At 36.1% G+C, this 25882-nt stretch overlaps 1 protein-coding gene and 1 long non-coding RNA gene across 6 annotated transcripts in view; one reads left to right on the top strand and one right to left on the bottom strand.

Annotated features, from left to right (window-relative positions):
- Positions 1–223: 223 nt before the first annotated feature.
- Positions 224–25882, bottom strand: part of UBTD2 (ubiquitin domain containing 2) — a 40195-nt gene continuing 14536 nt past the window's right edge. For 4 of the 5 annotated variants that reach the window (XM_072947236.1, XM_072947232.1, XM_072947233.1 and 1 more), the window contains exons 2-3: positions 8218–8454; positions 224–817 (exon numbers count right to left, since the gene is read on the bottom strand). In XM_072947236.1, the coding sequence (XP_072803337.1) occupies positions 420–817; positions 8218–8392 (573 nt within the window). In that variant the 5' untranslated portion in view covers positions 8393–8454 and the 3' untranslated portion in view covers positions 224–419. Of the gene's footprint in view, positions 818–8217; positions 8455–13044; positions 13152–25882 lie in introns of those variants that run through there. The other variant, XM_072947235.1, reaches the window with a different exon arrangement.
- LOC140688419 (uncharacterized) lies at positions 13256–17313 on the top strand. The gene is made up of 3 exons (XR_012063097.1): positions 13256–13498; positions 14815–14934; positions 17249–17313. It is a non-coding gene; the product is annotated as an uncharacterized lncRNA (long non-coding RNA).

Raw genomic sequence — 25882 nt, 5'->3', positions numbered from 1 at the left:
GTTCTATAACTGTTACCGGTGATTCCTGGAAATTGTATTCTAATTTTTAAGAATTCTGTATTCACAAGGTGCTTGGTGCTGTTCTTCACGGATGCGGTGTTCTATTTACAGTCCGAATCATTTAAATATAGCCGTCACATAGTTGTTGGGTATTTTAAAATAAATGGTTCTCTATTTCTTAACTGCCTCTCGAATTAGAAATTGTAATTACATGAGTCTCGAAGGCTGGCTCTTTGTGTTTTATTAATTATTTTTGTTGGTCTCCATCACAGATGGAAGTTTTCACTGGTAATTCCTCAGAACTAAATTCATTCATACGGAATTCAGAGCAGTGAAAATAAATTTCACGCCATAGAGTAGGAAATGCTAACAACAACGAAAAGGAGCAGGAGGGACCTGGGGGCAGCCAGCAGGCCAGCTCAGTTCTCCACTGGTGTCGGGTTTTGCAAAGGCTGGCTCATTATAACCTGTACAACGTAGTCCTTTGGGATCTTCAGCTCTTCCAACTTCATTTTGTCGGTGAGCGGTCGACCAGAGAAGAACCACCGCTGACTACTCGGTTCCACTCCTTCTGCTGCATGTAGCCGCCTCTTCATGTGGTACACTGTGTCTGTGCTGCGGACCACGAGTTTGAGGTCTTTGCCAGTGGAAAGGCGCAAACGGAGCTGAGATTCATATCCAGAATTGGGCGGCGGCTCAGGAATATCCAGAGTCTCTATGTCGCTCTTTTCCTCTATCATGTTGATTGGTGGTGCCAAGCAGTAGACTGGAAGCTGGTATCTATTTCCCAGTTCATCATAGCACTCTGTAAGTGCACCTTCAGAAAGAGAATATATGAGAGTTTAATCCAAATGAATGTATTTTTGTTTACATCTTGCAAAATGCTCAAACATCTCTTGCCAGCTTGCCAATCACTATAGAGGAAAAAATGTAAAATAAGGCTGATCTGTCAGCTGATCTTCAAGGATCATTATCAAGGCCCATGACCAACTACTTGAGTGTTTATCGAATTTTACATTAACCAAGACACTGGCTCCTTACCCCCACTTCTAAGTCATTTCATATCTAACTCACACTTTCATTAAAAAAGAAAAGAAAAGAAAAAAGAAAAGAAAAGAAAAGAAAAGAAAAGAAAAGAAAAGAAAAGAAAAGAAAAGAAAAGAAAAGAAAAGAAAGCAACATAAAATTCAAATTTACTAATAGTAACGATGCTTAGACTAAATTACAGGAGATTCAAATTGCACTGGGATATCTTTTTAAGAAATTAACCATCTAACCTTTAAAAAAAAAAAAGCAACCCCACCCCCCAGACCCCTAAGCCCAATTCTTCACAACACAGTGTTCCAGAGCAGTTTTCTTAGTGCCTGGACTCCTGACATTAAAGCACCTGGCCAAGAGTCCTCAGTCTAAAGAGATCACAAAAGAAAGATGACAAGCTCACCAGCTGCCACGGGCTTAGGGTCTATATGTGAATCTCACTAGTACAACTACCAGAGAGACGCCTGAGGTGTTTTACTTAACTCTAATTAATCAGTCTGTTATAGAGAAGCTATGAGTTAAAAAGGAAGAACAAAAGGGGTATGAAGTTTATAACCCACTAGCTCAGGGGAGGGGAAAAAAGTGTTTATGGTTTAAAAGATAGTATTAATGGCTAATTTCTTTATAATTACCAAACCTTCCCTTGGGGAGCTTCAAAGCATATTTAATGTATGTTTTCTTGTAACGTTATTCATAATGTGTCCTTTGCTCAATATGGAACATTAATGTCAGCTGATTATCAATTTGGATAAAACCCAAAAACATCTACCTTATTCAAAGCACTCATACAGAAGCTAATAAATATGGGGAGTGGAACACCGAGGAATGGCTAACAATGAACAAATGAGTCAATAAACTGATTTCTGTGGTCACTATCAACAGGCTGAAAATACATCCCAAATGAGACTGAAACCGTCACCAATCCACCATGGGCTGAACTGGGCCCTGCCTTCTAAGTTACATAAGATGGGCTGGGGTGAGAACTCAGTCACCAGCATTAATACATGAGAGTCTCCCCTTTCCTCTGTGTTTAAAGATAATGTTCAGCCTCTGTGTTGTTCACTAATTAATCTGAACACTGCTATGATACTGTAGAAATGGATATGTTTCAAGCATAGTTGTGATCACCAGCAGTTCCCCACACTAGTAACCATTACACTGTGGTGTCAACGTTATTTACAAATAGTCAGTCAGTTGTGCAGACTTCACTGTTCACATACTTCACATGGCCTTGATAGAGTCATAAGGCAAAGAAACCTACCAGTGTCTTTTTTCCAGATGGGCTGGCCATCAGGAGAACTAGAAAAGAGAAGGCCAAGAGTTCACCACAGACTCATCACCTCTCTTAACACCTTCAGATACACATCCCACTGATATTGGGGGTCAGGAGTGTCAGCCTGATAGGCACAAGAGCATATTTACATAACTGTCCTGCTAGAAAACAGTCTCTTAGAGAGGCACCATTCTAAAGCACTGCCTTTGGGATCAGTAGACCAAGATGACACCCCCAGCCTGGTTACTAACCAGGTAATTACTAACCAGGTGCACAACCTTGAGCAACATTCTTTAACCTGTAATATTTATCTCAATTAGCAAAATGAGGCAGGATAAAAACGACCTCTAGAATGGCTTCCAGGCTGAAACATGCTGCTTCACCTTCATGCACCACAACAGACAGAAAATAGGAGTGTGAACCAAAGCAGTCAAACTGTAGGCAGAAAAATGTCTTGACCAATAGACAGCCTGCATTTTCAGCCTCCCCAGAAACTAGGACAATAGGCCACAGCAGCCTTTGGTACAGTGCTAACACAGCAGTGCATGCCAACCTCAAAACAAACGCACAATCTTACAGGCACTTTGGCTCTTCCCAGATCTGAACGCTCACTCTTTTCATCACAATGGAAAACTGAGTCTTTCCCCTTCTGTCCTTCAGCCCAGCAAGCCAGGGGTTCAGTTTCAGAACTCAAATGGCTGAGAATAAAAACTCCACAGGAGAGGTACACCTAGATGGCATAGCTTCTTATTCTGGCTCAGGCAGCCTCATATCTATGATGCTGGAAATAAGCTACCCAGACTCTGTATTGCTTAGAAGCTCCCATATTCCAGTATTTCAGGGAAAGGTTAACTTGTGTTTTATTTAAAGTGAATTTTGGTTTATTCTTTTCCTTACTTCTGCCTGTCATGAAATTATACTGTAATCAAGTTATAAATATGCTTTAGTTTTAAACTAAAAACTAAATGGGAAAAATTTGGGCCATGAAGTCAAATATGATTTAATTACATTTTAGGCTACAGTTTTATGGGTTACCCCCTCCTCAAATTAAATATCTGGGATCATAAAGTATCAATAAAAATAATCAATATAGCCCAGAGCTGAGTATTATCCCAGAATCACCTATTCAGAGCAGAATGACTCCTCTGTAGGCCCGAACTCTTGAGAATTACACACCTCCAAATTCTCCACCCTTTAATGGCCCCATACATATCTCTTTATTAAAAACAAAACTGCTTTGCTAATAGTGGTCTCTATCACACAGTCTCTCTAGGACTTCATAAGGACCGCTAGAAAACAATTCTCAAGTTCCATAGAGTCGCTGCACGAACATTTACCAAACACCTGGCAGTGTGTAGGGTATGTCACTGGCACTGAGTAGAGAAGGTTACACGAGAGCCGAGATCGTCCTTGATCGCCAGGAGCTTATAATCAAGTTGAACAGATGCAGCATACCCACCAAAGATTTAGGTACAAATCGATACACTGAAAATCAAACAGGAGCTGAGATGTCACACAACAGAAATGTGACTAGAGCTTGTAGAGCCAAGAAGCAAAAATTCTGTAGAAATAGTGTGTTCTGGGCATGACAGACTACAAATGAAGGGCATCCCGAGAAACAGGAATGATATGGAAGCAAGAACTAGTACAAAATAAGCAGGCAGTAGCAGGGGGCTGTGCTGAGGTGGAAGACATATTCAATGGTGTGAAATTACTAAACAAACAGCAACAGTGAAAATCTAATAGAAGAGTTCAGGAGTTTAGACTTGGGGGAAATTTCCAGAGGAAGCTAATACAGGCTCACGAGTCATTCATCCAACAAATACTGAGTGCCTGCTGCATGCCAAGCAATGCTCCAGGTGCTAGAGTTATGCTAGTGAACAAGACAAAGCCTAAAGATTATTTCATAATTTGATGAAGAATGACTGACTGGAATCAGGGGGACCTGCTAAAATGCCTGACTAGCAATGGAAAGAAATGGATCTGAGAGAATCAGTGGTAACTGGTAGGATCTGAGACAGGTTAGGAAAGGAGAATCACCTAACAAGGAAACACGCACGCGCACGAGAGAGAGAGAGAGAGAGAGAGAGAGAGAGAGAGAGAGAGAGCGAGCGAGCGCGAGAGCGCGCGCACAAGCGAGCGAGAGAAAGTGAGAGAGCGAGAGGGAGGGAGAATTTAGGGTTACAAGGGTCTCTGCTTAGTTTCTTAACTGCTTCAGTTTCGGGGAGATACTTCAACTGAATCATCTGAAGGTAACTGAAGAAGCATACTGGGGAAAGGGTAAAAGCGATTTGCAGAGTAAGAATCTCGAATGTACAAGTTCAAACATAAATGGAAACACAGAGTGCTTACTAGCTCTAAGCACTTAACATACATTAACATTTAATCCTCACAACAGCCCTCTAAGTTAAGTCTATCATACTCATTTCACAAATGGGAAAGCTGGAGCAGAGAGAAGTAGCTTGTCCAAGGTCAGAGACAGTAGGTAACAGAATAAAATAATCTGATTCCTGAAGAAGTCAATGCATAACATAGGGAAGAGACTACAGGGCTTGGCATAGTTCTACAAGACTCCCAGGTTAATGATATGGTTAATGGGAAGGAAGAAATGCAGTTGGAAAAAGGCAGAGGACAAATATAAAGGGATTAAAAGCCAAAAATGAATCATAAGGGGCAAGAAATGACACTCCAATTGCTGCCTAACAACATACTCACCACTGATGCTAATGACAGGTCAAAGAAGGATCTGGAAGATGAGGCAAAAGAAGGCGGTAAGATGCTTCAGTGCTGTGAGGTCACCATATGTAGTGACAGAATGGACACATCACTGTAAACTCACTTACAATATTTGAGAGGAATGTGCAAAACAACAGGGCATGGCTAGAAGATGGAGAGTTTTTCTTAAAGAAACCCCATGTTTAAACACAAAAGGCAAAGAACCCTGTTAACAGGGATTTTTCTACCTTTCCAAAATCACTCCTAGTTATGTGAGCGTTTACAATTAACAAAAGGTGTTTTTTTTTTTTTTTTGGTCGGAGGAGGTAATTAGGTTTACTTACTTATTGTTAGAGGAGGTACTGGGGATTGAACCCAGGGCCTCATGCATGCTTAGCATGCATGCACTCTACTACTGAGCTGCACCCTCCCCCCTACAAAAGGTTTTAATCATTGCCCACTGGCCACTGATGGTGAAGTTCACTTAACAATTCTCCACTAGTTCTAAAGACGTTCTAGCCAGGCTTGCTTACGCTGCCCACCAAACATCCTCTGTGGAAGTACACTTGTCCTTTTTTTCCCTTCTCCTCAAAAACCCATTATAGGCCTTGAGTCCCAGCAGAGGCAGATGGCCACCAGGACAAATGAGTGCCAGGCCATTGCCTCTCCAGGTCAGGAAGCCCTGAAATGTCCCCATGGTAGGAAGAAAGCTGCCAAGACTCTACCTTCTGTTCCGATTTCATACATAATTTTCTGAAGTTGTTCTTATTTATCTTCTATCTAGATGACTGGCTCAGATACTCTGTTTTCCTTGGTCAACTGTTTTCTACGACTGTTTTTAATTAGGCTGCAAAATATTTCACAAGAAAATTATAAAAATAAAACTAAATGATGTGCCAAATAATAAAAACAGCTTCACTAAATGTCAGAAAGTCTAATACTTGTTCTTTTCTCAAGTAGTCTTTCAGGTTAAAAAGAAAGATATCTTTTTAAGCATAGAAAGGCCTCTCTACCAGTACTCCCTCTATGCTCACTCCTGAAGGACTGCAGCTCAGTCTCGAATTTTTTTACCACTAGAGACTTGCAGAGCTATATGAACAAATCTGTAAAAGTTAAAGAAAACTTTGGAGGATATGAAAATGTTATTTTGACTGTGGTGATGGTTTCATGGGTGCTTACATGTCAAAGTTGATCAAACTGTACACTTTAAATGTGTGTTCAGTATTCTTCAGTACACATCAACATAGCTGAAAAAATCTAATATTTAAAACATACTGGCAATCTGATATAGAAATTAATTAATTTAATTTCCCAAAATGAATTAAGAAATTAAGAAAGCAATGTCCAGAACTGCAAGGACTCTGTCACATTGGGGGCCTCTTCCAAGGATGAGAAAGGATGTCTTTATTCAGCCGGACTTCACTTTTCTAACTGACCCAGAAGGCATGAATTCTTTCACTTTCCAAAAAATGTGACTTCCTATGGCAACTGAAGACCTAAACATGTAAGTGACTAGGACACAGCTAAAAAGGACAAGATCACTGAAATAACAGAAGTAATGGGAAGGAAAGAAACAGCGGGTTAGACCTATGATTCAGGCAGCCCACTGCTCAGCTTGACAGAGGAACAGAAGAGTGGAGAAGCAGTGAACCTGAAAGAAGGAACAGTGGCTTTGGGGTCACCACACTCAAATTTTTATTTAGATCCTAATCTTGGATACATTCAGTCTGTTTCAAGGACTACAGTATCTACCTCACAAAGTTGTTGTCTAAGGATTAAATAAAACATATGCAAAAGTGACCAGCACATACACTAAACACTCAATGTCAGTTTCCTTCTCACCCAGGTTTTAAATCTCAGAACCAGACTCATGGAGGAGAGCTCACCAACAGCAATATCACAAAGGACCAAAGTTTCATCACATCTGAGTCCACTGCTTTATGCTTCATGGCGTTTTCTACAAGCCTCACAATAACGTCAAAAGGGCCATCAAAATTACCCTTCATCCAGCTATTACGAGCAGTCTTTCAGGACTAACAACTGACAGGCTCTCTCATGCAAACACTTGGCTGGGAATTATATTAAACTTATGTCTGGCAGCCCGGCTTTAGCAGAGGCGAGAAAGGATAATGACTAAAGGTTTCTCCACTGAGTCTCTATGGCTTCCGAGATCTAAACCTGAGACGACTTCTCTCCATTGTTAGTAGGAACCACTGAAGTAGAAGCTCTACAATACTGGGGCAGGGGGAGAACTTGATGGAGAACTAGATTATACAGAAGTTGTAAAATACAGGTTTATCAAGTGTTCCCTTTCTTGAGATTTAAAAATACAATGTAATACTATTCAGCCATAAAAACTCACAACATAACGCCATTTGTAGCAACATGGAGAATGTCATTCTAAGTGAAGTAAGCCAGAAAGAGAAAGAAAAATACCATATTATATCACTCATATGTGGAATCTTAAAAAAAAGGAGGAGGAGAAGGAAAAGGAGAAGAAGGAGAAGAAGAAGAAGGAGAAGGAGAAGAAGAAAATAAACTTAGCATGCATGAGGTACTGGGGTTCAAACCCCAGTACCTCCATTAAAAAGTAAATAAAAATAAATAAACCTAATTACCTCCCCCCCAATAAATATAAAAAACCAAGTTAAAAAAAAAAAGACTAAGGAAGAAGATGAACTTAAATATAACACAGAAACAGACTCATAGACATAAAATACAAACTTGTGGTTGCCAGGGGAAGGGGGGTGGGAAGCGACAGACTGGGAGTTCAAAATTTGTAGATACTGACAGGTATATATAGAACAGATAAACAAATTTATACTGTATAGCACAGGGAAATATATACAAGATCTTGTGGTAGCTGATGGTGAAAAAGAATGTGACAATGAATATATGTATGTTCATGTATGGGTGAAAAATTGTGCTCTACACTGGAAAATGACACACTGTAAACTGACTATAACTCAATAAAATAAAATTTAAAAAAAAAACCACACACACACACACAATATAAACTTATCTCAAGCTGAAAGATATACAAAGAAGCAAAGAGGAATGCTCCTCTTTTGCTACAAAAAAAAAAATTAGAACAACGCATAGCAAGAAAATGAACACTTCCCAGTTGGTTTCTTGCTCTTAGAAAGGAGCTGATGATGTTCCACTTGGTCCCTGAGGACAAACAAACCTACCATGTGGTAATGTTATATTTGCACCATCAATGATTGCTTGTGCCAGTTCATGATCATTGCTCTCAAAAGCATGTGCTGCAGCCTTCAAGGCGTCCCAAATCTCTTTACGGCCTTCAAAAGCTGGTGCAGTATCCCAAAATTCGTCTCTCTTGCTGCGCAGTTGTCCATCTGTCATAGGATAATCACTTTTCCATTTGGGTTTCTCCTTTTTCAAAGGCTGGTTACGACCTAAAGCAACTGAGAAGAAAAATAAAAGGCTGACATCAAAACCAAAATTTATAAAAGATGTAATAATAGTTTATCTGGTCATTCTTCTCTGATTCTCTCCTCAAAATTATGGCTAGAAGTTGGCCTACTAGTTAATTTTTGCATTCTGAAATTCCCCTAACCTATTTTAGATCTACAAGAGCAAATAGGTGGCTCTATCCAAACCTTCCATTGACAAGTTTTAGCTCTTTTCCATTCAGCCTGCCTTCTCCAAAAGATAATTTTTTAAATTATGTAGAAAAATAGTAGTAAGTATTCCATCAGACAATAGTGGCAGGATTTACAAAGAGTAAAGATGTCGTCAAAAAGAGGTGAGATGCTAGGGGAAAAAACCCCAAATGGCAGCAGTAGCTTGAATCTCTTGAACCCTGAACATATGAAGTCGGAAAGCAGGAACTGAGAAACCCCAAAGAGGGAGGGAAAAGACTGCTTTGTGGTGTCCAAAGGAAGAACAGCCAAACCATCAGATCCACAAGGAAACCTGATGATAGAAAGGGATGAGGGAGAGAGGTAGTGCTTTACTCTTTGGAGGAACTAGGATTGAACAGGCGATCCTTGATGCTGGGCCAAGGGAGAAGGTCTCAACCACAAGGAGAACTACAACACCCTACCAGAGTTTCAATCCAAGAGGAGAAAAAAAGAGGGTTAGAGTCCATTCCCTTTTTGCTCTAAATGACAGCATGGCTTCTCAGAGAATGTAACAGGCAGTACTGCTAGAACAAGTCTGATGCAGCTTCTTTGCACCCAGATACTCACCTGGCATATGATAGAGACATTCTTATCTTATACAGCGCCATAGATACGAAATTGTCAAATAGACGGAAGAACAGGTAAGAAGAAAAGTGAAGCTTGATGGAGTGTTGGGTAAGAGTGGGTGGGAAATAAATGACAGAGTGGGTAGGAAGGAGAGGGTGTGTGTCAAAATTCAAAGTTCTATATTTAATTGAAGGAATACTAATTTAAAGAAATTACTCTCAAAATGGTTCTAAAGAATCCTCAAATTAAGCACTCTCACTAGCCCAGGGCCAAATGAAATTTGGCCTATTCATAACAGAAATAAAACAAAATGACTCAAGCCCCTAGGCAATCTCTATGCCGTATACCAGGCTATATTCCCAGATGACAGGACCAATTAATGCTGCAAAGTGTATGTGGTTTGACACCTGGATTAAATCACGTTCTCATCACCCAATCTGCCCACTTTATCTCAAGGCAGCACGCATCAGGTCTGGTCCTCTCACCTTCGGAGCAGCACACCATGCCACTGCCAGCTCTTTTTCTCTTAAAACACTCAGTATTTTGATTCACTGTACTTTTTGGTCCTCTAATTTGTCCTAGTGAAATGCAAACCAGTTGAGTTCTAAAAGGGTGTATACAGCAGAAAAGGAATATTGTCTATTTAGTAGAAGAGTTGAAAATAGAACCCAAGTCTCCTTATTTAATTAACAAATATTTACTGAATGTCCACTAAGGCTAACACTATAGATGTACGTATCAGGTTCAATTCAAATGTGAGAAATGTCATCTACAGTAATGACTTTTCCCTGCATCTTCTAAATAATACAGATAAATGCAGATAGAGCATTATTACCCAAAAGGTGTTCAGAATATGTCAGATAATCACATTCTGCCTCCTACTGATTTCACCAATAAAGTAAAATTTACCTTTACATGAGTCATAAATAGTTTAGAGACAACACTCACTATTAGCTTACTGAGCAGGGAGTAGAAGACAGGACACCACAGGCACCTAAACAGGTATCTAATTCAATATTCAAATAAGATACCTATCTGAACTATTCAATACTAAAATAAGATACCTATTTGAGTCAAATTCCATGTGTACTTTAGTAGTTCCAGAGAACTGTCTAGCATGGTATGTATTAAATGTGCCAGAAAGTTGGTATAAATGTCACTGAGAAAATCACAAGGCAAAAGCAAAAACAACAAAATCTTCACAATCTTGGTACTTAAACCAAAAAAACTGAAGGGCCCTCAAAGAGAGGAACCCAAGAGAAAAACTACCTCATAATAAAGGTAGAAAATACTTTGGAAAAAGTAAAAAGCACCTTCCTTACAAATATGAGAGCTTTATTTTATCTCCCCTGATCTGAGAAGGAATAACAATAAAGTCCCTTAAAAAGGATAGATGATACATTATGCTAACTAGGGATAATCATTTTTCCAAATGAATTTTCAAATCTATATGCTGTAAAAAAATTCCAAAGTAATTACTTCGTGCAAAAAACAGTAAGACAAAATAAATGCTTGGGAGATGAAGTAAAGCTTACCTTTATTTCTGTCTAGGTCTCTGCTTTTCCCTGTATCACAAACATCTGTAACAGAGTATCTGCCTATCCAATATCCCCCATTAAAATACTTAAATCTTTTAACATAAAGTATTATTTTAGTGAAACCACTGAGCAGTACAAAATTTTCACTACAAAACATGAGGTTACAATGTTCACGTTAAACTAAATGTGGTTTGTCTAAGTTACCTTTGTCAAATTAACTGGGGAAAAAAAAGAAAATTTAGCAAAAGCACTTAAACTATCCTCTTGAAATACTTCTCTTCATGAAAATATTTAGGATTGTTACAAAGATTTAATAAATTAACATTGTACAGCACTTACAATAAACCACAAATAAGTGTTTGTTAAATAAGTAAAAATAAATTTGTAAGTATATATGAAACTTTAAAATCTTTAAACATTTTTGAAAAAAATACAGACTAATTTTTCTTTTCATAATTTCTGAACAGAACCTGCTATTCTGAGAATATAGCACAAAGTATCTTCCTTAATTTAAAACAGAACTGTTCTATGATTGTCATGTACTTCCTGTGCACTTATCAGAGTACATTTCCTAAGAATTTGCTCACCAAATCTGTGCTTTGATTTTAGGTGGTATCACAAACCTGTATTTCTGAAAATACTTGTAACACAGAAATCAGCTTAGCAGCTAAGCAGCTTTGTTTGAACCAAGTCAACTATTTTCAATTATTAAGAAGACATAAAAAATAATATATACTCAATTAGATGACATTTTATGCCCTAAACTTTCAGATTTATCTGCTTCACACATCTTCTGATGCCTAATACAGAGAGAGATGCTAAGTATCAATCACCGTATCTGGGACTAAGTACTATGCTCTAACAATAAATTTAAAGACAGGAAACAGTTCCTATTCCCAAATATGTTTCTAAATTTAAATTGCAGGCAACCAACCAAACTAAGTTTTATTCCATGGTTTAACATACAACAAATAAAAGATTAATATAGAAATCCAATTTTTTTGGAAAAAATCTAAGTTATTTCAGAAAACACTCTTTTTCTATCAATCCGTATTTACTTTCAAAACTGCCAAAAACTCACCTTCTCACAAGCCTCTTGATCATATTCTTTGTAACTTTTCAACATTTCTTCCCATATGAAAAATACATCTAACATGTAAGAAACCCAAAAAGATTTGCTTCTCAGAGCTAAACGGCAACATAAATAAGTTCTACTCTACAACTGAATGCACCGTGCAACTCATTTTGACATTTTATTGATTAAAAACAATGATCTCCGAAGTGAAGTATGCTTATAATTTTTTTTCTTTTTTGGGTTCCTCTTTGAAAATTGATTTAATATTGAGACTTTTCAAATGAAGGAAGGAGAGGCCATAATGCACAGGTACGGTAAATATCAAGATATGGCTCAGGAAATAACAGCTTTAACATATTGAAAACTCGAAGCATCAGTTTCCCTAACACCAACAGCCTGAGGGGAAAAAACTGAATATTTAAAAGATCACCAACAAACGGAAAAATGTTGTTTAAAAGAATTCTGAAGACTTTAAAGCAGCAAGGAACAGGACCACGATACTGCACCTATTTTAGACTGATTATAGAGTCTTAACAGCACGAAAACGAAAGGGAAATTTTTCTGTAACTTCAAGAGTTAAGAATAGATCCTACAGAACCCTTCTGTAACAGATTGTGCTAGCCTAAAATGACAGCCATAAAATATTTTATTCTCATGTAAATTTAGAATACGTTATATATATATGCACATACATACACACACATATTCCCTAAAGCAACTAACTGCCAAAATAAAAACAGGGATATTGGGATTAAAATGTCTAAAATAAAAGCATGCCAACAGTCAATATCATACCCTTATCTGCTCTACTGTCTGAGAATTTACAGGTGGAAGAGACCTTAGATGGTATGAGCCAACCTCACTATTTGACAGAAGACCTAACGAGGATAAATGACTTGCTCAAGGTCAAAAAGAGCCAAGACTAGAATCCAGATGATCAGATTCAAAGTTCAGAGCTCCCTTTCCAGGACAGCACTGCACGTCCTACCAGGGCTGAGAAGTGTGTTTTCTTTCACATACTAAATCAATTTCGAAGGTTCACTCAAAATGAAGCATGTGTTGAGCTGTTTTTCTAGTAGCACTCATTCATCTTTCACAGGCTTCATTATGACCAACACAATGTCTCTGGTATGACAAAGGAAAAGCTAACTGAGCAGTACCAGCCCCATCCAGCCCCATCCGATTTACCACCTGATTCATTCCTTCGAAGATACGCTCTCCAAGGAGGAATCCCACAAGGGAAGAGGTAATGCAGTTTTCCGGTCTGTCAGCCTCCAGGTATCAAGTACTCAGCATCTATACCAGATCAGGCACTGAAGATCACACGTATGCACACTTACGTAAGATACACCATTTTTTACGCTACAATTTTATAATAAGTAGAAATGAGAACTTTGATTATGCCTCCATCCTGAAGTTTATAAAAATTAAGCAATTAGAGGCTAATTTTAGAGGCACATATATATAATTTCTAATGTTGCTTGAGCTACCTTTACTGAGAGGAAAAAAATGAACACAATGACCTCACAGAGACTTCCTGGCGCTGCTTCTTAGAGTCTAAGTCTACTTACCAATCGCCTGAGCGTACAAACAGGCAACAGGAGAGCCTAACCGCAGCACAGTATTTCAACGACTTTTTTAATGGGTGAGTCTTATTAAACATGTATAAAAGCACACAATTAAACCCCATAAACACACGCAAAACAACTTCACTGAGAAGGGTAGTGTTACATAAAACTGGGACTAAGAATATGGTTACCAAACACCAGTACACTGCACCTTTTAAGTAATAAACTTTCAGATGGTTCATTCTACTAGGTGGAAGGGCGGGGGGATAGCTTCATCTAGAGTTATGTTCTTCAGAATACAGGGACTTTTTCTTCTGTCAGTTTACGGGTAGTTTTGGGGAGGGAAGCACACACAAGCCGAGGACACCCACTATTTCCATTACTATTTAACATTCTATTTCAGATGCTAGGCAGCACAATCAGACAAAACAAAACAGAACTCTAAGAACCAGAAAGGAAGAAAACCATCTCTAATTGCAGACGATATGATGGTATGACTGAAAAATACAAGAAAATCAATTTTAAAATGAAATAGGAGAAATCAATATAGTAGCAGGGATATAAAATGTAGGCCTTCTCATATACATAAAGTATCTGGCTGTAAGATGCAATGGATGAAAAGGTCCTGTTTATAAAGGAAATATAAAAGATAATATTTGGAATGCAACACCCTAGAAAAGTTTTTCTAAACTCCTGAAAGATGCAAAAGTAGACTCGAACAAAATGAAGACGTCTCTTGTACTTGGACTTCAACATTATAAAGATATCAATTCTTCCAAAGTTAGTATCTATATTTAACATGACTCCGGTGAAAGTAATTTTTTAACTGGAATTTTAAAAAATTTTTATTGGAGGTGTAGTTGATGCACAATATTATAAAAGTTACAAGGATACAACATAATGATTCACAATTTTTAAAGGTTATTATTTATAGTTATAAAATATTAGTTATGTTCCCTGTGTTGTACAATACACGCTTGTAGCTTATTTACTATATACACAATAGTTTGGACTTCTTAATTCTCTACCCCTATGTTGTCCCCCCTCCCATAGGTAAACTACTAGTTTGTTCTCTGTATCTGTGAGTCTGTTTCTTTTTTGTTATATTCACTAGTTCATTTTATTTTATAGATTCCATATAAGTGATTTACAGTATTTGTCTGACTTATTTCACTTAGCATAACCTCCAAGTCCATCCATGTTGTTGCAAATGGCAAAATTCCATTCTTTTTATGGCTGAGTAGTATCCCACTGTACATATATACCACATCTTTATTCATTCATCTGTTGATAGACACTTAGGCTGCTTTCTTATCTTGGCTATTATAAACAATGCTGTTATGAACACTGGGGTGCATGTATCTTTTTGAATTGGTGTTTTCATTTTTTTCAGATACATATCCAGGAATGGAATTGCTGTGTCATATGGTAGTTCTGTTTTTAGTTTTTTGAGAAACTCCTATACTGTTTTCCACAGTGGCTGCATCAGTTTATATTCTCACCAACAGTGAAAGTGAGTGAAAAACTTTTTCTGAAGCTAGATTAATTGATTCTAAAATACATATGGAAAAATAAATAAGGAGGAACAGTTAAGAGAATCCTAAAAAAAAAAAAAACACACAACAAGGGAGTTAAGTCTTACAAATATTAAAGCATATAATAAAGTTGTTACAATTAAAAGCGTGTAAAGCACAAAAATATTCAGGCCAGTGGAACAGAATAAAGTTCACGAAAAAATTTATATATGCAATGGATATTCAGTATATGATAAAGGTTTTTATCTTAAACCACTGGGAGATAAAAATGGGTATTTTAATAAACAGCACTGGAACTGGATAGCTATTTAGAAAAAGATAAAATTGGGCCAATACTTTAAACTGCACACCAGAATAAACTCTACATGAATCTAAGGTTTGTAAAAAAATTGTTTTAACATTTTTTATTGATTTATAATCATTTTACAATGTTGTGTCAAATTCCAGTGTTCAAAAGGTTTGTAAAAATTAAAATACTACAAGTACTAGAATAAAAATAAAGACAAGTTTCTCTATGACCTAGGAAAAGTGAATGCTTTTCCAGAAACAATGAAAAAAGATTGATAACCTTATATAAATTTTTGTATGGGGGATAAGAAGAGTCAAAATGCAAATGACAGTCCTTGAGAAAATATTTTCAGTTTTGTATCACAAGGGGCTATTTCCCTCATATTAAAAATTTTTAGGAACAAATTAAAAAACGCAAAAACTCTACGACAGAAAAATGAGCAACAGACATGAACATACAGTTCAAAGGGAAAAAAAATGAAATGACTTATGGAACTTCTAACCTCAGTGATAAGAGACAGAAAAGTGAAAACTACACTAGAATTATCTCTTTGGCTCTTAGGCAATAATCCAGGAATTTGACAAAACAGTATGCTACTGACTTGTGGAGACATAGAGACTCTCCTACATCCGTGGTAGGAGCCTATGATCCATAGAATTACTACCTAAGATTCTTGGATGGAGAAGGAATCTGGCAGTACCTAACAAAATCACTTATTCCTTAACCCATTGATTCAGCAACCCGTTTCAGGATTCTACTTTCAACATACACTTCCGTAAATATGAAACATAAAAGGTTACTTCCCATAGGCTTATTTGTATTAGAAATAATCTAAAGAAGATACTATGGTACATCCATACAATGAAGTACAAGGCAACTGTAAGGAATAAGGAAAAGCCCTATTAACTAAAGTGGAGAGATTTCCAGAATTTAAAAGTAAAATAAAAGCAAGATACAGAATAGTACATATATAGTGGTACATTTTGTTTAGGAAATATATATATATTTTAAAAACAAACCAAAAAAGTACACACACTGAAAGGATTAAGCCAGAAACTAAGGAAAATGGTTAAGGGCCATGGGATAGAAGGGACAGAGATGGGAGCAAGACTTCTGAGTATAGCTATTTATATAGATTTGACTTTTGAAAATTTTTAAATGTTTTACATGTTCAAAACAAAATCAAATAAGGAAGAAGCAAACCCAAAACTGAATGCAAAAATAAATTACTCTAACTGTGTATCAAAGGAATATCCACTCACGAGGAAAAGGATAATTCAATTAGTTCTGTATATACCAGTGTATATACGAAAGATAGTGTATTCATCTTTAAAAACTCCCCAACAAAGAAAACTTCAGGTCCAGATGGTTTCATTATTGAATTATACCAAAATATAAGGAAGAGATGATATTAATTACCCACAATCATTTTTGGAAAACAAAACAGAAGGGAACACTACCCAACTCAATTTTTAAGGTGCAAGTGCACTGATAACAAAATCAAATATAAGAAAACTATCGACAAATATGCCTCATAAACATACATGCAGAGATGACATAAACACCTTACCAGTCATATAAGGTTGAAAGAATTCATCATCTGCACCACAGGAAATATTAAAAGTCCTTTGGGCGGAAACAAAATGATAACAGATGGAAATCTGAATCTACATAAGGAACAGGGAGCACCAGAAATGGATAACTACATGGATAAATATAAAAGACATTTAAAATCATTCATATCTCCTTAAAAAATTGAGCAATATCATTGGGAAGGTAGAGTAAGGACTTTCAAAGTTCTCCTCCATAAATGTAATGAGAAAGAACACTGGCAAAAACTGTCAAAATAAACTTATTTAGTACTTTAGAAATTAATCAAAGACTTGCAACAATTCAGGGGGCATTTATTACTTCTTATTCAAAAATAAATAGCTGAATTTTGGTTAAAAAAAAAACTGCATGTGGTGTTTTCGCATGATCTAAACCCATCTTCCTCTCCACAGCTCCAGGGTAGCCTTGAAAACCAACAGACAGCAATCACAACGAAAGCCACCAGCCCAGCAGCCACAGGAGGGGCCAAAACAGGGTTGGTCTTTAAAGAGCTAAACCTTTAAACTCTTTAAAAGCCCCATCTGCAGAAAACTGTCATTTTTTGGCCTATCTGAAAGTTCTTTGGAAAATACTACTCATAAGGCTTGTCCTTATTTGACCTAACTTAAGAGATAACCCATTACGAATAGCCTTTTCCTGCGGGCATTGTCAGAAACAATTTTTCACTGCACGAGCAGTGAACATTTGCACATAATAGAAACTAGCACCGAGGAAGCCCTGACACTGGACTTACCAAGCAAAAATTTTTAATTAGCTATTTAAAATATGTTCAGAGAACTAAACAAAATCATGTGTAAAGAACTAAAACAATGAGAATTAAGTCTCAATGAAGATAAATTATTTTTTAAATTACGGAGTTGAAAAGTACAGTAACAAATGAAAGAAAACAATAACTAGAAAGGCTCAATAGCATAATTGAGCAGCAGGAGAAAGAGAATCAGTGAATGTAAAGCCAGGTCAACTAAGATGATCTACTCTGAGGAGCATAAAAGAAAAAACAAATAAAGAAAATGAACATAGCCTCAAGAAATCTTGACAATGGGGCACTATCAAGATTACCGATATACATATAATGGGAGTCCTAGAAGAACGGAGAGAAAGGGGTAGAAATAATATTGGAAGAAATAATGGCTGAAAACTCTTATTTGATGAAAAACATCAATCTACACATGAAAGAAGCTGAACAAACTCAGAGATCACCACCTAGACACATCATAACTAAGTTGTCAAGAATTAAAAGATAAAGAATCTTGAAAATACAAGAGGCAACTCATCACATACAAGGCATCCTCAAAAAGTTAAAACAGCGATTTCTCATCAGAAGCTATGGAAAACAGAAGGCAGTGGGATGACATATTCAAAGCAATGAAAGGAAGAATGTGTCAATCAAGAATTCTATAGCTACAAAAAAGTATCCTTTGAAAATTAAAGAGAAAGCAAAACATCCCCAGATAAACAAAAACTACAGGGATTTGCTGGCAGCAGACCAGCTCTGAAAAAATACTATTGGGAGTCTTTAGGCTGAAATAAAGGATACTAGATAGGAACTTGAATACAACAGGAAGAAATAAAGACCATCAATAACATCACATAGATCAATATAAAAGACAGCATACAGTATTTTTCACTTGTAAATCTCTGTTTCCTATTTGATCTTAAAGACAATTATATTAAAAAACTAAAAATTTGTGTTGATGAGCATATAGTACTTAAAAATATAATTGGTATATCAGTAACCGCCCACAGGAGGAGGGAGGGGATGGAGCTGCATCAGTTTTTAAATGCTACTAAAATGAGGTTGGTTTCAATCAGAACTAGACTGCTATAAATTAAAATATTAATTATAATCCCCGGAGCAACTGCTAGGAAAATGACTCAAAAAATGAAAACGGAATGAAAATGATACACTATAAAATATCTACTTAAAATATCTACTTAACACAAAAGAAGGTACTAATGGAGGAATGCAAGAAAAAAGATATACAGAAAAATACAGCAAAATGGAGGTATAAATCCTTACCAGTAATTATATGAGATATAAATATCAGGTAATCCAATCAAAATGTTGAGGTTTGCAGAATGGACCAAAAAACCACAATCCAACTACACGATGTCTACGAGAGAGACTTAAAAGACTGAAAAATACATTTACGTTGAAAGCAAATGGATAGAAAAAGATACACGTTGCAAGCAGTCATTAAAAAATGGTGTGGCTATATTTATATCAGATGAAACAGATTTTAAGACAAAAAAATTTGTTTTTACTAGTGACAAAGGATATTTATAATAAATGGGTCAATTCATCAGGAAGACATAACAATTATACAACAATTACACACATATATGCACCTAACAACAGAGCCCCAGAATATATGAAGGAAATATTGACAGAACTAAAGGAAGAAATAGTTCTACAATAATAGTTAGAAACATCAGTACTCTATTTTCAATAATGGATAGAATATCTAGACAGTATATCAACACAGAAGAGAGACGGTGCAAATAATTAAAATCAGAAATGAAAGTGCAAATTATTACTACTGGCCTTACAGAAATAAAATGGATTGAAACTAAAACTAAAAAAAGAAAAAGAAATAAAATGGATTATAAGAGAATACTAGAATGCTGTGAAATGTTGAACACTAACAAATTAAATAACCTAGATGAAATGGACAAATTCCTAGAAACACAAAATTACCAAAACTGACTTAAGAAACAGAAAATCTCAACAGACTTAAAACAAGTGAAAAAAACTGAATCAATAATCAAAATCCTCCCAACAAAGAAAAGCCCAGGACCAGATGGCTTCACTGGTGCATTTTATCAAACATTTAAAGAAGAAATAACACCAAATCCTCAAATGCTTCCAAAAAACAGGAGAGGAGGGAACACTTTCTAACTCATTCTATGAAGCCAGCATTTCCTAACCAAAGCCAGACAAATACAATACAAAAAAACTATTGATCAATATCCTTTAAGAAGATAGATGCAAAAACCCTCAACATAATATTTGCAAGCTGAATCCAACAGCATATTTAAAAAATTATGTACCATGACCGAATGGGATTTATCCCAGGAATGCAACACTGATTCAGTATAAGAAAATCAATGTAATATTCTGTATTAATAAAACAAAGGGAAAACCCACATGATCATCTCCATGACTGCAGAAAAATCACCTGACAAAACCGAACACTCTTTCCTGATAAAGCACTCATAAAGCTAGGAATAGACAGGAACTTCTGTGACGTGATACAGGGTCTTTATGAACTCACAGCTAATATCATACTCAATGAAGAAACACACTGAAAGTTTTCCCCTCAAGATCAAGAAGACAAGCTAAGAAACTCTCATTCTTGTTGAGAGAGACAGACAGAGACAGACAGATCTTCTAAGTATTGGTGTGATTCTCTCTACAATCAAGGAAAAACGAAACAAAACAAAACAACCAGTTACTATCCTTTGGGATCTCAAAACTTTTTAGTTCTGACGTGTTGGAACTACACAGAGAATATACAAAAATATTATTTAATTATCTGCAATGATGATGATCATTAAATATCTGCACTATATACAATGGAAAGAAACTAGCCTCATTTCCAACAAGGACTTCTATGAGACATTCAAAATATTAGAGCATGGTTATCACTGTGCATGATGGTATAAAGTAATGAGACTATATAACAAATACCACATCTAAAACAAATTATGTATAATCACCGTGTATTTATACAGACATATTCTGAGAAGGTACAGGTTGAGGCATTGTAAGGCCAAAAAATACACTGAAAGAAAATACACTAAAACATCTCTGTTGGAAACCAGATTTTCACTATTCAAAATAAGTCCTACAATAAAAAAAAGGAAGGAAGAAAAGCAGATAAGTATGTTGATACATTTGTACAAATAAAACAGAAGGATAAATCAGAAACCAATGGTACTGGTTACTTACAGAGGGTGGGTGGAAATGGAATGGAAATAATGGAAGGATGCGTAAGAGATAGAAATGAATAAAGGTCACTCTTTTGAGTATACTTTTTTACTTAGTTCTAACTTTTAGAACTATGTTAATATTACACATACTTAAGGAAACAAAATCAACAAGGAGTAGGGGGGACTAAAAATGGAACACAATTGGAAACAAACACAACACTGTAAATCAATTATACTTCAATTTAAAAAAAAAAGGGACACAACTAGAAATAATTTAACTGTATTTCAAATGCTTATTAACAAACTATACCAAGAAGGTCTGTACCTAAACCAGTATTTAAACACAGTGATGTTAATAATTTTACTCTTAGGCTACAGACATAAATAATTGTAAACAAATATTGAACTCTAATCAGTTTTGTTTTTCACAATGAATTAGCAATTCCAAACTATTTTATGTGTATTCTCAGAGGGGAGAAGTATACATATCCTAGTTCTTTCCACTGAAAGGACCTAGAGGCAGCGACACTCCAACAGCACCTAACATACCTGGAGTATAGATTTTGGCTTCTAAATATCATTCTCCACTAAAAGGAACCAGGGGTCCCTGGCTGATTCCAGGGATCCCACGGGTAAAATACAAGATGAGCCTAGGACATTTTGTTATGCCAGAAAACAAAGAAGTGTTCAAAAAATAATGAAGTCATGTCAAAAGAACACAGAGGCCAACTTGGAGGAGCTCCCACTGGCCAATCTGGTACAATATGAGCATCAAAATAAGTAACAACAGTAACAGATTATACCCCATGGAATAAAATAGAAAACCATGAGTCCATACTAATATAAATAAGTAAACAAACAGGGAAGATGAGAGAGCTCTTTTTCACCTTAAAATGCAGATTAATAAATATAAAATAAACAGTAAAATTAGAAAAACCACCATTTAACAACCACTATAATTATTTCAGGCAAGAATTACCAATGGATGTTAAAACTAGTGCCTGTTTGATAAGAAACAAAATATTTACTTAGAATCAACTTCCTACTAGATACTTAGTATTTGCAGAGCGAAAAATAGTAACTTTGCAGGGAAGAAACTTGGCTGGCACCATAAGTGATTAAAGTTAACATCACCAATAAAGGGAAAAACCGGTATCATATGACTCCTGACAAGATGCACTAAGGACACAATCTCACTTCCATGGTATTCCTGCCCAGACTGCATAATCATGGAGGAATCCAAGCATGAGGAAACATCAAACAAATTCCAGCTGATGAACACTCTGCAAAATAATTGGCATTTATTTCAAAGTGCCAAGGTCATGAAAGACTTAAGTCTCCAAAATTGTTCCAGATTAAACCAGACTAAAGAGATATGACAACTAAACACAATGCATGATCCTGGAAGATTTTCTTTAAATATTAATGAAGACAATGGTGAAACCTGAATAAAGTCTGTAGAGTAAATATAGCATTATATTTATGTTCATTTCTTGATTTTGATTACTGTACTGTGGTTACACAAGAGAATATCCTTGTTCTTAGAAAATACACACTAAAGTATTTAGGGGTAAAAGGGTTTACTGTGTGCAACTTAATCAAATGGCTCAAGAAAATATAAGTATTTAAACCCATGTATGTAAACATAAAGTATGATAGAGCAGATGTGATTAAATGTAACCTTTGGGGAAATCCTGATAAAGGGTATCAGGACTTACTTGCACTGTTTTTGCAACTTTTCTGTAACTCTGACTTAAAAAACAAACAAAACAACCATCACCACCCGTGACCCTTTGATAATCCCTCAGTTACAGATTTGGATTTGGTAGGACAACCATGATATTAACCTAGATTTCACTTGGCCCAGAATACCCTAAGGGTGCTGACTGTGTCTAGACACAATTAGACCCTTCAGGACTTTCCTTGACCAACTCAAAATTCTTCAGTAAAAGAAAGGAAGGTTCCTGTAAGCATTTAGAAAACCCTTCAGAGAGTGACCCCCTACTACTCTATCGTATCATGAGTGAAGGTAGTGTTTGCCAGAAGTGCTGCTTTTCTCAGAAAAAACAATAGTCAACAGAGAATGCACACTGTGGTCCAGCCACTGTGCAGAGTACCCCATGCTGTCCCTCTCAACCCTCTCAGTAACTCTAGTGTAAACTCCACCTTAAAATGAGGAAACAAACTTAAAAAGGTAAAAGTAACTAGGTGGGGAGGAAGATAAGGGAGATGATAATAATAATATCTATTTCATAGCATTGTTACAAAGATTTAATGAGGTTATATTTCTACACAATTAGAGCAGTACCTGGCACATTAAAAAAAATACCTAAATGTTTGTTAAATGAATAAATATAAAAAATATCCTAAAGATCATACAGCTAAATGGTACAGCTTGGATTCAAACCTAGACTAACTCATTCCAAGGTTCATATTCTTAGCCACTAAAACTAAACTGCCTCATGGTTTTAAGAATTACCAGAATAAATGTTCAACATGGTCCCAGACCTTCACTTACCCTCCCAAAGTGAAAATGCATGATCAATTCATCTCTAAGGCCTTGGAGTTTCATGAGTTTTCAAAGGTGTGAACCAGCGCATAGATGGCATAGCAAGTTGTCACCGATCTGAAGTGCCCAAACAACACACTATTTCCCAGGCAGCATATACCAATTACCAAAAGCATGTTGGTGCCTGCCTGAGACCAGTGCCAAAATGAATACTAAGTGTTTCCTGAGAAAGACACTAGCAGTCCATACAGTTCTTTAATCGAGAGGTTTTCCTTTTCAATCTGAAAAGTTTCCTTTGCTTTTAAGAAATTCTAATGTTTATAAGAGCCTGGCAAAAATGTGGGTAAGCACACTTTACTTGAAATTGTGTTCATTTGCCAAGTCCTTCTCCCTGAATGGGTTTCTAAGTGCAGTCAAAGCTTTTAAGAACAGATAAGAATAGAAGAGTAGATTCAAAAGAACCATGGAACATAATGATATTTTGGCTTGTCCAAGATTTTGCCACAAAATCCATAATGCAGAACTGGGACTCAAACATCAAATTCTCTATCAGTTATAAAGAAAGTGACAATTGATGCATACAATCAAAGTAACAGGAAAACTACTAGAAACTGTATTGCCTACGGCTTAGATTCATGAGAAAAGAGATGTATCTTGTATGCCATTTAACCCTTTTAAACTGTACCTATGGCTATCACCATTACAAAATCCCAAGCTTTACTTTTAACTTATTTAACTGAACTGTTCAGAAGGAAGTACTGTCTATAACAGAAAGAAATAGTACATTCTTGCAAACTGTCCACAACAAAGCCTTGAGAAACTTGCCCAATTATAGCAGGGTATTCCTTTGCTCTAGTTTACACTGCATTTCCTCACATTAAGTCCTGAGACGAGCATCTCTCACATCATTGTGGTGCCTTTACTAATTCCTAACTTTTGAAACAGCCAGGTCAATTTTAGCAAAAATACTGACAACCCTCCCCAAATGAAAAGCTAACAATGACATTCCCATTACATCCCAAAGCCAAAACATCAGTAAAGTCAAACTTCAGAAGCCATAGCTGTGACTTCAAAAAGCATGTGACAACTCTCTAAACATATGAACCCATTTTTGCTCTCACTCTTTTACACAGACAGCCATACATATACTCTGAGTCTGGAAGAATGTACACCAATATGTTCATGCTAGGTCACAGGATACATTTTTCTTAAATATGCTTTTTGACATTTAAAACATTTTTGTCTTTAAAAAGCTTTCAATATGACCGTAAATTATTAAGGAAGACTTCATCCTACACAAATTCTCATACAAGAGATTATATATAATATATATAATATGTATAGTGTATGTCTCTACATCTATGTGTATGTTGTATATGTATAGTGTTTATGTTGTATACATACTGTGTATGTACAGGAATCAAAAGCTTTAATTATTCTCTCTTCTTACGAAGAAGGCAGAAGTCGTCTTATAAGTGCTCCAGGCTGAACTTCTGACTAGGTATTGATTTAGCTTAGCAATGTTACAAGTAGTTTTTAGATTGTATCAGGAGTAAATGCAAAAATACCATTAATCAATCTTTCCTATTTTAAAATTGTATAGCATTTCCCTCTAAGATTTTACTATAAAATACTATAAAAATAACTTGCTAATGTTCTTTATACTTCTGATTATTAAACCGGAACTATTTCTCAATGGAAACTGAATTTTATTCTACATCTTAATTTTCCTTTAATCTCCCTCAATGTTTCACCTGAAAACTTTTTCCCCCTTCTCTGATAAATAGTGAAACTTTCGTACACATAGACTTTTAGTACTCATTCTTGTCCCAAACTGAAATAGTTATTACTTTTACCACTGAAATGTTAAGTTGTCCCAATTTATTATTCCCTTCTTAGAAGGGTTAAAGATTATCTGAGGTTTTTCAGGCATTTGCTTGCCTTATGCAGTTACATTGTAATTACCAGTCAGTACATTTAGTGTCGGTATATAGAAAACAAAAAATATAAACACACACAAAGACCTGTTTTCTACCCCATGATGGATCAAATGCAAAAAGATAGTTTCCTTCTTGCTTCCAAGAGTATTTATCACAGTTTATTACAGATAAGCAATCTTCTCCATTCTCAGAGCTCTTGTTACAGCTTAAGCATCATATTCAATGGTCATCCAGAAATACCGGGTATCATTTTATTGTTTCCTCAAGCTCCTTTTTCATTATGTCTTGTTATATGTAGTGATACATCTCAATTTTTCAATTCAAAATTGTGAGCATTTAAAGGGCATATAAACTACTCTGAGTCACTTAGGAAGACAGAATTATCCATGATATGATGTAATCATCACAAATCAAGGGACATAAAAACAAATTCACAGAAGGGTTTGTTCAACAGGCCCTGTGTTAATTTTTGGCAACACAACAATGATCAAAGGCCCAAAAGCTTTTTAATCACCAATAAGTTAAAATTATTATTTCCAGTGCAACTGAGGTCCAAGGCAGAAACTTACTGGTGACTCCCAGAAAAAGCACAAGCTCTGATAATGAAACTATATTATGGGACCAAAATAGGTCCCCCCTCCCCC

The sequence above is a fragment of the Vicugna pacos genome, chromosome 22 (genome assembly GCF_048564905.1).
Source record: "Vicugna pacos chromosome 22, VicPac4, whole genome shotgun sequence".
Classification (NCBI taxonomy): domain Eukaryota; kingdom Metazoa; phylum Chordata; class Mammalia; order Artiodactyla; family Camelidae; genus Vicugna; species Vicugna pacos.
This window is presented reverse-complemented; position numbering and strand designations above follow the sequence as displayed.